The following is a 15,571-nucleotide window of genomic DNA, read 5'->3' as shown; positions in this document are numbered from 1 at the left end:
GAGAGAACAACCGCCTCTCTTCCTCAGCGTGAAACAAATAATATCAACACGGAAAATGCTGAATAGAAAACCAGACAACAATCGCAGAAAGTACAACAAAACCAGTTAAAAATCAATGAAAAAAAAACGCCTGAAAATTGTAAGAATTAAAATCAAATACCTGATTTTGTCAACTGTCAAGAAGTAGAATGCTATACATCCTTAATCTAGGATGTCTAGCCATTTTCGTACCTCCTTGTGGGCAACCCTGAATTTTATTTCAATGGAAGCGTTCTAGCCGAGTCGCCTGTTGAACGACAGTTATAAAAAAGAAATTAACCGTGCAGCATACTATTTTTTCAAGCTCGGAGCCCTCCTCCCAAACACAAATTGATAATTTTCTTCCTTCCCCTCCTGAAGAAAAATTCCTGAAAGTTCTAACTCGATAATCTAGCCGGGAGATTAAACAGGGAACTCTTACCAAACTTTGTACAAAATTCGTTATCTTTTATTAAATAAAAGACTTTTTACGAGAAATACGTTTCTCAAAGAAAGGGGAAAAACCATATTACTAAGCTAAAGCCGAACAGAAACATACTCTTAAAATATTACAAATTTGAAACTAACAGAATGTGCTATCAGTGAACAAACGAGATCCAAAACAAACTGAAATTACCACATTCAAGAGTAGGATTCACGTCTCCAAATCCTTCTAAAGGTCATTATGTTCCCTTGCTGAAAATAATTTTTTTTTCGAGCTTTACGTCAAAGTATCGAAAAAAGTATCCAAGTAACAATATCAAAGTAAAGAAAGTATCAAACCGTGTGACTAACCCTTCCATATAGACCTTATATGCTCCTGGCCCTTAGCTTACAACCCTTTCCGCCGGATTTTGTCAGCCCTAGATGCATTGTTATTTTATGTTATATTATAACAAGGGGAAGAAATAGTTGCCCTCCGATAAATTTTGACTCTTAAAGAGGAAACTAGAACTTTCAATATCCGATCAAATAAGCCTCCGACGAAGTTTGTATGACCATAAGCACCCCTTCCATAAAAACCCTATATGCTCCCGGGGTAGAGCTTACAATCCTTGCCCCCGGGCGCTGGGGATTGTTTCAAAAGCTAGAGGGATTGTTATATGATATTTGGACTGTTTGGAACAAAATTTATATCCCAAAATTTCAATCAGATGCATTTGAGGGAAAGGGTGTGGGGGGCTAGTTGCTCTCACTTTTGACTCTCAAAAAGGCATTCGTTCAATGAAAATCTTATATGCCCTCAGGGCATCACATATAATCCTTACTCCCATGCTCTGAGGTGTTGTCTCAACCCGGGAAACGTTGTTAAATGAAGTTTGGATTATTTTGAACAAAATGACTATCAAAAAATGTCAATTGGATTTGTTTGGGGAAAAGAAAGCGTGGGTGGGCTAGTTACCCTCCAGTCACTTTTGACTCTTAAAAAGGGAACTACAAATTTTAATTACCAATCAAATGAGGCGTTGGACTATTTTAAACAAAATGACTATCAAAATTTTGATCGGAAAAATTTTGGGAAAAGAGGATTGGGGCTAGTTGCCTGTCGATCACTCATGTCTCTTGAAAAGAGCACTAGAACTTCCGATTTCCAATCGAATGGGCCCCCTCCAAAGTCTATACGACACTCTTTCCAAATGAAGTACCTCTGGGACAAAAAAGGAATCAATAATAAAACATTGAAGAACTCTATAGCGTTGCCTCTGAGTGCTGAGTGGTTTTACGAGATTATCAATTATGTAGATAGATAGCTTATTTTTAATTTTTATTATTTTTTTTAGGAGTCCAACAATGGCTGGTGGATTGTTTGCAATAGATCGTAATTATTTTTGGGAAGTTGGATCTTATGATGAAGGAATGGATGTCTGGGGTGGTGAAAACCTGGAAATGTCCTTTAGAGTAAGTATTATGCTAGAGTGAAAGATGGACTTTTGAGTGGCTAATAATTTTAAGTACTCTCCCACATTTCATAGTATTGAAATGTAAAATTATATTGTAAAAGAATTTAGAGGAGAAAGGATTTTGTAACCAATACTTGGAGTATGAGGTGAAGGGAAAACAGTGTAAATAGCGATTTAACGAGTTAATTTAACTGGAACCCTTGAGAGAAGAAAACTTTCATTTTGTGCAGGATATGTCTAGTGGACAAAGTGCAAGGACATACAGTTGATCAAGTAGTTATTTGTCTAGGTAAAGACCTTTCTGCGCGCTCGTTAATTCTTTAACACTACGTCTAACTCTTTGACGAGTTAATTTAACTATGGATCCTTGGAGAGAAGACAAATTGTATTAATTCTCTGTTGGACATGTTCTGCTCTTAATGTGCAAGGATATACATTCGATCAAGTTGTTTTTGGTCTCGGCCAGGAACTTTTTGCGTGCTCGTCAACTCTTTAATTACTATGTCTAACTCTTGGACGATGGATCCATTGAGGGAAGACATCTTGCATTAATTCTCTGTTGGACAAGCACAGCGTATAAAATTCAAGGTCGATTGAGCGGTAATCTATCTTGGTAAGGAATTCCTTGCAAAAGGTCAAGCGTTTGTCACACTGAGACGAATGCAATAGCAAAATGAATAAACATCTTGAGGATTTGCGAATTCAGGGTGCAAGGATAGGTTTGAAAATTAATATTAAACTAAGTCGCTAAGGCACTTATTCTTAATAAGTGAAGTTAAAAAGGTGATGTTGGATAACGGGAAAACGGACCAAGTGAACAGCTTCACTTAACTAGGTAGTGTTATTATTAAAGATATTGGGTGCAGGGAAGATGTTAAAAGTAGAATAGCCAAGACTCAGGTTCTTTTTTCACTTTGGAAAATTTTCCTGAAGAATATGAAGATAAGTCTGATAACCAAGAAAAGGGAATACTGGAGGTAATTTTTATGACAGTGGTCAATTATGGTTCTAAAGCGCGGGTGCTCCTAAAAATGAAAGAGGATTTGCTTCATTTTTTCCAGAGAAATCGTCTATGGATTTTTTTGGATGTCTACCTGACTGACTATATCTCAAAGAGTAAACTGCACGAAAAACATGGCTCAATCTGTCTTTCTAGGGCTATAATGAAAGAAAGATTGTGATAGTTAGGACATATTCCTCGTATGAAGGATGACAGATTGCCAAAGATTGTCCTTGTTGGACAACCATCCATAGCCAAACGAAAAGCTTCAAACGGTTATCAATGTGGGACGAAAACGCGCGACCTTATAACTGCAAAGTAATTTTTTTTTGTATTTGAGTGAAAAAAGCAGTGCTAGTTTTTGACGAACCCCCTAAACTACCATGACACTTTATTCAGTGGTTTTCGGTGAGTAAATTAATTTAGATTTGTTTAACTAAATTATTACCGCTTTGAAGTTATGATAGATAGATACATGTTTATTTACAACAAGTATTAAACAAATTAAACAATTTAAACAAACAGCGCAAATGCCTAATGGCATACTTAAGCGCGTAGTCTATCACAAAAAAAAATAAAAATAAACACAAACAAAAGGAAAAATCGTCATTACTTCGGCTTAAACTAATTTGCATTTCTTTCGGAAATCAAACTTCAACACTTACAACGGAAAATAGTATGGGAGACTAGAAACATGGTTTCTTAATAACTTCTGAAAGTTAATTCTATCATTACAATTTCTCACAGCTACTGGGATTAAATTCCAAACTTTTGGACCAATTTGACGCAAACTAAATCCCGATTGCACCCCGTTGGCCTATTTTCAAAAGAGAAATCAGAACTATGAGATGTTGGGTAATTGTGGATATAGGGCATTAACGCGCCCACTGCATAATTTTTACAGTGATTCTATATTCTTAGTTTCTGGCCATGGTGTGAACGTACAAGAGGAAGACAAATAGGCTCAAACTCGAAACAAAAAAATTGCTTACTAGTTATAAAATTACACTTTTTTTTTACCTGTTGCATAACTGTGAAACTACCCATAAAGCTTCGCCACTGCACTGTGACTTTTATTTAATCGCCCACTTGAGGATGCGCATCAAAAAAAGGTTAGAAATAATCTATGTATCAACCTTTCTTCGTCTCTACTATCCTCACTTACCCCTAATGTTTAGGCTTTACTGAAGCTTTTTACCTGCTAGGTTTTTGTTGAGAGAATTTACGGAAAAATACTATGAAAGCTGACTGTCTCCAACTAAACTATGTGATATCAGTTTTTTTTCTTCTTCTTCTTTTTTTTGACTGGAGTTGTTGAAACATTTTCAGTTTTTGTGTGCTTCCCATTCCTCCTGTGGAGTTGAGAAAACATCACGTGACTATAAATGATAAATAGATGGAGACCCACTAGAGGAATATTTTTTAATTTAAAAAGAAGTCCCTGGCCTGTTCTTGGGCTTTGGCCAGACGATTTTAGACTAAGACAATGAAAGCCTAAGAATTTCTCTTTTTCAGATTTGGATGTGTGGCGGGACCTTAGAGACGATTCCCTGCTCAAGAGTGGGACACATTTTCCGATCATTCCATCCGTATTCTTTTCCAGGAAACAAAGACACGCACGGACTAAATACAGCTAGAATGGCAGAGGTTTGGATGGATGACTATAAAAGATTATTTTATATGCATCGACCAGAACTAAAGGTAAGGTCTCAGCTATTTGATTTGTTTCCATTTGAAATGTAAGCCCGAAAATCCATGAAGAAAAGAGGCCTGGGATTAGTCCCGATCTAGGGGTGCTCCTCAACCCCATCAGCTCTATAGCCCCTAGAAACCTCCTTAAAGGCATGAAAGTCATTTGGGCTCTACTTAAATTTAAACAGATTGATTAAAATTGAACTGACATATGTTCTTTTAAGACACTGCTGAAAACACTATTCGTTTAAAATAGTAAAACTTCACTGATTATCAGAAAAGTATTACTACCCCCAAATGTATTACCAAAGTACCCCAAAAATAGTACCCCAAAAGTCTTACTACCGCTCAAAATATATTCTTTTGATACTGTTAGTTGGCTATTTCAGAATTTTCAGTCAAATGGAATGGCCCCTTTTGGGGAAATTGTAGTTCGGTGCCACAAAATTGCAAAAAATACCACTTTACCGAGGCACATGTTTTTGGCCGATACTTTCAGTTTTTTTTTTTTTTTTTTTTTTTTCAAATGAGTCTTCATTTGATCGTCTAGGATCATTCATTCAATACGATTACCCGTGGAAAAAAAATACAACAATTAAAAACGATCTGTGATCTTTCCTCTGGGAATAAAAATGCACAATCCCACACTTTGGCAGATAGGAGCTTGAATCATCTGTATCCTCTCTGATATACTGAATTTGATATTGTAATTTTTATCTAGATCATTTGCTTTTTTGAGGGTGTTTTCTCCCTTTTTTGTGTAAATAAGTTAAGTTCCCTTAGGTTCTTAGCTTTTTGGTGGAATCTTTTGAATAAACATCTCGTAGCTTTGAAATTCGCATATTTGGAATCAGCATAAAAAACGTATTCTTTTTATATATTTTGATAGTTATCCAACCTCCTTTTTTATTTCTTTGGTTACTATTGGCCCGAGTTGCTCCTTACTTAGAGATCATTAGCACAAAATGTTCGATTATTTGTAATAAATCTATTTCCATGAACCCCTGCTAATCGGAGTTTGTAGAGACAGCTACAACCCAGTAAAGGATGAACACGTAAATGACGCTCGTAATAATCATAAAAGCCCAAAAGCCCCTAAAAATGGCGTTGAATCGAAACAAAAAGTTTACCATTGGAATCGTCTTGGCTGAAAACACTATACAAGAAACTTACAGTCTCCTGGCTCGAAGAATGAAAATCACTGGGCTTGAACAAGAAGGAAAATCCCTTTTTTGCTTGATTAATATCTAAGAGCCTATGGAAATGTCAAAATTTTGCTTTTGATATTCCCCTTGACACTATGTGCAGTATTATCTGATTGTCCGTGATCGAAGGAACTTGCAAGAAAAACCCGAAGAGCTAGGCCAAGTATAAGAAAAGAGAAAAAAAAGTAACGATTAGATTATCACCCTTCAAAAAAAGTTTCGCGTGTTCATCTTTGCGTGAACCCCTTTAAATAATCAGCTATGATTATGTCTGAAAAATAAGGCTTTCTTTATTTTCAGTCTCATATGAAAAGGAAACCATTGATGTACAATTATGTTCTTTAGACTTATTCGTTCTTTATAATTTTCTTTTAAGCACTTAGTAACTAAATCTTTGGCGGCGTCGGTTAATTCTCTAGTTTCCAACAGTTTTTCCAGAATTTTGTCTTTCGTTTCAAGTTGTTCTTTGATTAAAAGCTCAAATAGTAACATTCCTAGCGCCCAAACAGAGGCTGATTCAGGGTGGTATATTTGTTCCTTGGTAAATTCTGGTGGATAATAAAACACCGTCCCATGAACACCCTTTGACAAATTAGTTTTAATAAAAGTTGCAGACCCAAAGTCGATAAGTTTAACCTTAGTTTTCTTATTGCTTTTCTCGTAAATTATAACATTGGCGGTTTTAATATCTCTATGCACAATACCCAAATAATGCATACTTATTACTGCTACTACGATCTTGGAGAAAATAAATCGAGCTTGTGTCTCAGAATTTATTTTGTCTGATTTAATAAATTGCCTTAGGTTCTCTGATGGTTCCACATAAGGTGTTATCAACCAATAGTCATGACCCATGTCATAAACGTCAAGCAAATCTATGCAGCCGGGTACATTTCTTAGTCGGCGCATTATTTCTACCTCTAAAGGAATATAGCCTCCCTTTTTAAGTGGATAAAACCGAAGGACTTGTAACCTTGGAATAATCTTTACTGCAACTTTTTTGTTCGAGACTTTGTTCATACCAAGATGGATGCTACCATAAGAACCTCTTGTTAAATATTTATTAGATAACTCATACTTCTGGTTGAACTCAATGGAGTCGAGAGAAATCTCATAAAGCTTTTTCTCATATACTCTGTTTTTGGTGACAACTGTAACCGTCTCGTTTTCTGTAGTTATGTAAGGACAGCTTCTTGATGCTGAGGTTGATCTGTCTGATTCTTCATCGTTAGTGTTGCTAGAAATTGATAAGCTCTCCTCTTCAGAACTATTAGATTCACTTTGTGTTGAATCATCTGAAGAAGTTTCATCTTTTTTATTCTGTTCAGAAAATTTGAACATGCTTTTCGAATAGTCAAGGACCCAGGAAGAGTTAATGTTTTATTCTCAACTGACATGAAATGACTCTAGAACCAGTGCTCTATTTTTTCTTTTTGTATTTATCCATTGTATATCTATTAATATATATAATGATTCTTATCTATAAATATTTTTGTGTTTTTTGTTTTGTCTTCTAGGGCTGAGGAGAATTAATTTATTTGTAAAAATTAGGGACTGACACCGATTTCAACTTAATATTCGATCCCTCCTCCCCAAAAAGATAATAAGGAGATTTATGTAAAAAAAACCATCGATAATCTTGCCATCATTTAAAAATTACATATAAGCGTTAAAATTAAGGGATTTTGCACCATATACCTGAGAACAGTCCAACACTATTGACGACATCTCAATTTTTCATATTGATCGAGAGTAAAGGAATAGATAAGTCTTAAGATTATAGCAGCTTCTAGTTGAAGTGATGAATAGACAACCATGCTTGGTGAAAAACAAGTATGTGAGTAAACCTATTTCTCAGTTATTCAATATTTTACTGGATTTGTCAACCATATCTATCTTAAACTATTTTTTTCTTTAATCTTCTTGGTATTTTCATTATTAAAAGCCGAAGATCTCTTAGGTCTATCCGTGGTGGCCCAGTGGATTGCATTCTGCTTGGTAATGCGGGCTACAGGGTCTGATCCCAGCTGGCTTAGGACCGACGCAATAATAATATTAGTCAAGAAGCGCTGTTAATTCATAGATACTGTCTGGTGACAAATGATTTCCTCGTAGCACCTTTTTAAGAATACTAATTTTCATGCATATCCAACTGAATGGTGATGAGATTTTGTTTTTTCTTTGGGAATTTCGAAAGAAAGCCTGAAACCCCTCAAAAATGAAACTATTCGGATGGTAAGTTACTACAGTTTTTCCACTAGCTGCTTTTTATAAGCAGTGAAACGTCGGAATTATTTAAAGAATCTTAAATCGGATCTCATTGTACAGGTATATGACCGCGAAAACCCGGTAGCTTTTTCTATCGTAATTGTTCACAGATACAACATTGGAATTCTTCTTGGATTTGAAACTTTTCTCTTTTGGTGGCCAGTGAGGCTGTCCGAAACTCCTTTTTCTGTAAGGGGTTTGTCAGCATTCCCTTTCTGTCATTTCCTCAAGAGATACTTCGCCTTTACAAAGATCAGCTAGAAATGGAAATTTTATCGCGCTTGCCAATTTATTTTTTACTAGGTTGCAGCTACCGTATCAACCAGGATATGATGTAAGTCTGGCCAATTTTATAGAAGTATCACATGGTGAATAAATGCTGATTTGAAGAAAGTCATCAGAATAATTTGAAGTTGTAAGTAAAGTAAGTAAGTAAGACGGCACTAGACCCTTAAGGTCCAAACTAGCGGTGCTGACCTCCGTTTTATGGCCCTTCAGCCAGGAAGTGCAATGGGGGGTTGGGGGCCAACCATCCTGTGCTTTCACACACCTTTCATGTTTACCTTCCCCAGATCTCTTCAGGTACCCATTTAGAGCTGGGTCGACTCTGGCTGAGCTTACAGAGTCAAGCCACTGACCCCCGTCCCAAACTAAATAACTGGCCACAACTGGGATTGAACCCGTGCCCCTTGGACACAGTATTCCCACGCAAACGAGAAAACCACTCAGCCAGGACGGCTGATTTCAGAATTGAATTTGAAGTTCCAAGTGCTTGGGAATCTCAAAGCTCAAAAACCTTGAAGAACGAAGCCTGTGGCTGATTTGTTCATATCCGGCTCGAAGGAAATTTTTATTTTCAACCTTCAATAGCTCCGTTGGTAGAGCGGTGTATAAAGGTTTGTGCCTGATTTGTTTCTCGACAGCAAAAAGTACCAATACCCAATGCCAAAGACAAAAAAAAGTCGCAACTCAGATTCTATCAAAATTTGGGTCTGACAACGTGATGCCATAGGACAAAATTTTAATTTTTAGCAGAATTCTCTGACGGTTTGGGCTAAATATTATAGTGGAAGGGTGAATATAGTATTTTCAGCAGGATTTAGATTTTTGTGCAGGTAATCCGTAGACTACGTAAACTGTGCTCTCTTGTCCGTAGACAATTAAAGCAAAATAATCACTGGGAAAAAAGCTGGATCAGAATTTCACATTAATCTTCAGTTAGAAGACGATCGACAGCGAGCATCACATGTATACGAACCTTGTGCCAGCCGAATACCAAAGAGTTAAGGTTGAGGACGTGGCGGCCCCCTGAAATTCGGAATAATTTCTTTTTGTTTTAATTTTTAATTTTGCTCATTACTGTCATTTGAGAAAACTTGTTTTTTATACAATTTTTCAAAAATCTTCTGCTAGTAAAGACGGTGGGTGCAGTAATATTAAAAGTAGAGTAGCCAAGACACAGGGTGTTTTTTCACAGTTGAAATTTTTTTGGAAGAAAAGGAAGATGAGTCTGCGAACCAAGATTGTAATGTTGGAACCTATAGTGATGACGGTGGTCAAGAATGGTTCTGAAGTGTAGATGCTCCGAAAAATGGAGGAAGATTTGCTAGATGTTTTCCAGATAAACTGCTTCCGGACTGTTTTGGGTAAAGGAGAAACTGACCCTATTACAAACGGTAGGCGCTACGAAAAGTTTGGTTCAATACCACTTTCTAGGGTTATAATCAGAAAAAGGTTGAGATGGCTAGGGCTTGTTTCGCATATGAATGATGACAAATCTCCAAAAATTGCCATTGTCAGCCAACCGTCTAGGGCCAAAGGGAGAGCAGGTTTCCTCGGTTGGGGTTGGAAATTGTCGTCGGGAAAAATTTAAGGGAAATGGGAACTTCTTGGGAGGGTGTAAGGAGTGATATTTTGAGTAGATTGTGATGGAGGAGAAGCGTGATTTATTAGCAGTAGTAGTAGTACTAATAGTAAAAGCATGGTAAAATCGTGGTCGGAACTGTGGCAGCAAACTTACGAAGGTTACTGCCACAAGTTTGATTTGCCTCTGGGTAAGTCACCTTTCATGGTTTTGAACAACAAGGAAAATTATTTTCGCACAGCAAGCATTGATGTGTCTGCTTTTTTTTCTTTTTCGGAGGGTGATACTACCGAACCAATACGCAGAATGTAAGGAGGGGTCCTTTTTGGAAGGAAACTGCCACATTTAGTATACTTTTAAGTAGCAAAAGATAATATGAGAATAAAATTCACCTTTTTACAAAAACTGCATCAAACAGTCCATCGTAACGAACTGTAAGTAGGGAGCAACTCGGCTCAATAGTAACAGAAACTCTGAAAAACGGAATTTTGATATCAATAGATATACCAAAAGAATCAGCTTGTTATGCTGATTCAAAATATATAAGACTCATCAAGTTTAGTGTTACCCATCAAAGGTTACGAGCCTGAGAAAATTTGCCTGACTTTTGAAATAATGGGGGAAACCCCTCTAAAATTCAAGCAATCTTGATTAAATTCACACCGTCAGATTCAGCGTACCTGAGAATCCTACTGTAGAAGTTTCAAGCTCCTATATACAAAAATGTGAAATTTTGCTATTTTGTTAGAAGACAGATCACGGATGCCTGTTCATTTGTTTTTATGGCACTTGGTATTTACCAAGTGACATATAGCGATCGTAAATTCTGTCGGTCTGTCTGTCGGTCTCGGTTTTGCTAGTTTAGGCACTTCCAGATAAGCTAGGATGATGAAATTTGGCAGGCGTATCAGAGACCAGAACAGATTAAATTAGAAATAGTCGTGTCCTCGATTCGACCATCTGGGGGGGGGGGGAGTGGAAGGACGGTTAATTCGGAAAAATTAGAAAAAATGAGGAATTTTTAACTTACGAACGGGTGATCGGATCTTAATAAAATTGATATTTAGAAGCATATCGTCTCTCAGAGCTTTTATTTTAAATCCCGACCGGATCCGGTGACATTGGGGGGAGTTGGAGGGGGAAACCTAAATCTTGGAAAACGCTTAGAGTGGAGGGATCGGGATGAAACTTGGTGAGAAAAATAAGCACAATTCTTAGATACGTGATTGACATAACCGGAACGGATCTGTTCTCTTTGGGGAAGTTGGGGGGAGGGTTAATTCTGAAAAATTAGAAAAAATGAGGTATTTTTAACTTACGAAGGAGTGATCGGATATTAATGAAATATCATATTTAGAAGGATCTCGTAACCCAGATCTCGTATTTTAAATCCTGACCGGATCCAGTGTCATTGAGGGAAGTTGGGGGGGGGGACCGAAAATCTTGGAAAACGCTTAGAGTGGAGAGATAAGGATGAAACTTGGTGGGAAGAATAAGCATAAGTCCTAGATACGTGATTGAAATAATTAGACTGGATACACTCTATTTTGGGGGAGTTGGAGGAGGTGTTAATTCGGAAAAATTGAGGTATTTTTAACTTAAGAACGGGTGATGAAATTTACTTATAACTTAATGAAATTTGATATTTAGAAGGAGCTCATGTCTCAGATCTTTTATTTTAAATCCTGATCAGATCTTGTGACATCGGGGGAGTTGGAGGGGGAAACCGGAAATCTTGGAAAACGCTTAGAGGGGAGAGATATGGATGAAACTTGGTGGGTAGAATAAGCAAATGTCGTAGATACGTGATTGACGTAACCGGACTGGATCTGCTCTCTTTGGGGGAGTAAGGGGGGATCCAGTGCTTTGGCGAATTTGCAGCTTCTGGAGGTGCTACTATGCTGAAAATTGGTAGGCGTGTCAGGGACCTTCACAAATTGACTTGATAAAATCGTTTTCCCCGATTCGATTATCTAAGGGGCTGAAGGGAGAGGAAAATTAGAAAAAATGAGGTATTTTTAACTTACGAATGGGTGATCGGATCTTAATGAATTTTGATATTTAGAATGACCTCGCGTCACAGAGCTCTTATCTTAAGTCTCGACCGGAATTAAGCCTCTGATTTTCCTTTTAAATTAATCTATTGATTCTGAGAATTTTGCTAGAGATCATGCTATATGAGCTCTTGGTTCTTCCGACCTCGTCACAAGTGTCAGAAAAAATTGGAGGGCAACTGGCTCCCCTCCCGTGCCCATTAATTGTCTTACGTTATCTTTGCTGTTCATTTATTTTGCTAATATTTTCATCAAGGATGCTTAAATTATCAGAATAATCTAAGTCTATTTGAGTTTTACTTCCCCAATTGATTCTGTGTTCTCCCATTGCCTTTGCTGTAACTTTCGGACAAATTTTATCAAAATGATCTGTATAAATAGGGATAGGACGCAACTTTGCATGACATGATTTAATACTAAACCAGAGACTAACCTCATTTCCTAATTCAGCTCCAGCAATGTTATTCTCTTACACAACACTTGTTGCTTTTATGTACTTGTCTGGTATATCATACAAAGATGGGACCTTCCCTACAGGTCTTCTAGCAGCTAAATCTAACGCTTTCTTATAATCTATAAAACTGAGGACTAAAGGTTTTCAATTATCAATCTAAGAATGCAAGTTATGCCAATGCATCCTCTTCCCCTTCTAATACCACACTTTTCTTGTCTTTTCTTGTCTCTAAGCTTAAGAAGTATCAACACACTAAATAATTTGGTTCCTATAGTAAGCAAGCTAGTGCCTCGCCTCTGTAGTTACCACAATCACTGATCACCTTTCTTATAGAGGGGTTTAATTTGAGTTTTCCTAAGGTCGTTAGGTACTTCTTCTTTTTCAAAAATAGTATTCAAAATCTTTAGTATTAAAAAAAAAACTGTGGCCTTATTATTTTTCAATGCTTTTATTGCTGTCACTAATTCTTCCTCGCAAAATACTTCAGTTATTCAGTAGAAAGGAAATTGAAAGTTAAACTCATCTGTTTAAGGAACAACAAAAGATTGTGTCAAAGTAGAGTTGTTTTTTCTATTATTTTTTTTTTTTTGCCACTTTGTGGTGTAAAAAGACAATTTTCGCCCAATGGGTGCTATGAAGTCATCAAGTGAAAATTTTGAGATAGACAATTGATTTAAAATTCTAAAAAAATATCTGTTGAGCTTTCCAATTTCAGTGACAGCAATATCGCGTGGCGGAACACTCGATCCTAAGAATGCACGTAGTCATACAAAATAAACGTTTTAAACAGAAATTTACTTTAAGCTTCATTTAACCAAGTTTATTCGTTCGAGACTTACGTACAATATAATAATATAACGTAATATTACGTAATAATATAATATTACGTAATAATAATCTTATATAATATAAGATTACGTACAGTGGTGTATAATTTTTCATTATGGAGGAGGGTTGGTAGATTTTTGTGTAAGTGGAGAGAGCGTACTTCTATTCTCAAAAACTCTGCTTTCATATCCAAATTTTCTATCTATTCTATTCCTTATCTTTTCTGTCTCCTTTGGACGGCCTTTATGGAAGAAGATTTGAAGGAGGGAGATTGCATTGGGGGAGGGAAGCTGTGGTTAGGGAGGGTGACAGATGCCTTAAAAGGTGAATTTTAATGCCGAAACATCTTAAGTGTCTTTAAGACTTCAGATAAATACATAATTAGTTCAAAGGAAGGGAGGGTGTGGAGGTAAAAATTGAAATATAATCCATCTTGACTTCCAGGAATATTTCTATTCTACGCTGTTATTATGAAAATAAAGAGTAAGATTAAATCTGAAAATGAGCTGAACGTATTCCATATAGGAGGGACCTTTTTCTTTTTTATCTCCAACCTTCCCCATGTGCTCGTAGACACTTTGAAGGAGGCTAATTCGATCGAAAATTGAGTTCTATTCTTTTTTTTATGTCGAAAGTTATTGAAGGCCAACTAACCACTGTCTTAGAGCTCCTTTTGATATCTGGTCTTTTTGTTACCCCAAAGGACATCTGATCGAGATTTTGAGGTTCCTATTTTGTACTTTCTCTGGGGCTGCTCAATTTTGCGTGGGGGTGGATCTTTTCGCAGGGAAGCTTTCAAGGGGGAAGTTCGGTCTCCTCTTTTCCTTACTGTTTCTTGGTATCAAGTGCGACTTGAAGCTAGTTCGATACTACTCCTTTTTCCACTTTTTTTCAGATCAAAGAAGAGCAGCGATAGAATTCAAAGCTATAAAAAAAATTTAAATGTTAGACGGGTTGTTGTTTCAGTATAACCTGTCACGTTTTACTCTAAAGTTTAACTCATGCCTTCTTGACAGTATATTCAAATGCAACGAAAATCATCTGTTAATAATAAAAGGGATATTGTTTTTAAAAGTATTATTAAATGGACTCAAATCAATCCCACAAAAAAATACTATCTTTTGTTTGATGGCACAAAAGTCGTAAACCAGTTTTAATATTAGTCCTTATTTCTTTGGAAATCTCATAGTGACCTTAAGAAGTTAGCTATTAAGTGCTTTGATGGCTAAGCCAAAAATTGTGATAAATCTATCTAGATTGGCTCCTGAAACGCTCAGAAAGACCCAGCCTTGCTTAAAGACGTATTTAGAGCTAATATAAATATATACTTTATTGGTCAAAATTGCGTTTATTTTAATATTATTGTTCTTTTATTACAAAAGTCCCTAGATATATCAGTTTCTTTTCAAATAAACCCTTAAAAACTTCTCTTTGATGTTTCAGCGCCATACATGCGACGACAGAAAAAAAGGGATACACATCACTGCTTCCCATGCGGGAAACTGGGTTTCTTTCGAAAGTGCAAAGTAGATTAGTTGTAGTGAGTTTTCGTTAAATTAAGTTTTTCTTTTAGAATGATTCGGCAGTGGGAGATGTGAGCAAAAGGAAAGAATTACGGAATAAACTTGGCTGTAAAAGTTTTAGGTGGTTCTTAGATAATGTCATACCTGAGAAATTCATTCTTGATGAGCACGTACTAGAATTTGGCAAGGTGAGTTTTCGACGTAACTTATTTAATCGTAACAATCACGATTACATTTTAATCGTAAATACGTTTCAATTGTAACAATATTTTAATTTCGTAATCCTTTCATTGAGACTCAGCTAATTGTTGTTTATTTTTGTTTTGGAGTACTATAAAAGACATAATAGGAAATAAAACGATTCTTTTCAAATAGTGTGTTTGGGAGTTCTATATTTCTTACACTTGCCTCTTTGGAAAGTGTAGGAAAAACTTACAAAAATAAAGAAAACTAATCATTTGAAAGGGAAGATAATCTCTTTGTTTAGTAGTAGTAGTAAAGCAATTTATAGAAAATAATAATTTTTCATATAATAGCACAATAAAAGCGGAGCTTGCGAGGATGTGTTAACATAAAAAAGAGAAATAGTAGGAGCCTGAGACCATTTACCGAAACCAACATGAAAAATAAACAGTGAAACACACCATTATAAAACCCCAAAACAACACATAAATCTGTTTCGAAAGCATAGCTACCGAGCAACTCCACACGTGAATCAGATTTAAACTTGTTGAGATTGCCATTATATTTGTTTCTGATATAAT

The 15,571-nt window shown here is 36.3% G+C and overlaps 1 protein-coding gene across 2 annotated transcripts in view; it reads left to right on the top strand.

The window, feature by feature from the left end:
• The window catches only part of LOC136026410 (polypeptide N-acetylgalactosaminyltransferase 1-like), a gene marked incomplete in the record, with an annotated part of 99,516 nt that overhangs the window by 68,465 nt on the left and 15,480 nt on the right, over nucleotides 1–15,571 (top strand). For both annotated transcript variants that reach the window (XM_065702975.1, XM_065702976.1), the window contains 3 exon segments: nucleotides 1,800–1,917; nucleotides 4,435–4,620; nucleotides 14,858–14,995. In XM_065702975.1, coding sequence (XP_065559047.1) covers nucleotides 1,800–1,917; nucleotides 4,435–4,620; nucleotides 14,858–14,995 — 442 coding nt within the window.

The sequence above is a fragment of the Artemia franciscana genome, chromosome 4 (genome assembly GCF_032884065.1).
Source record: "Artemia franciscana chromosome 4, ASM3288406v1, whole genome shotgun sequence".
Lineage (NCBI taxonomy): Eukaryota > Metazoa > Arthropoda > Branchiopoda > Anostraca > Artemiidae > Artemia > Artemia franciscana.
This window is presented reverse-complemented; position numbering and strand designations above follow the sequence as displayed.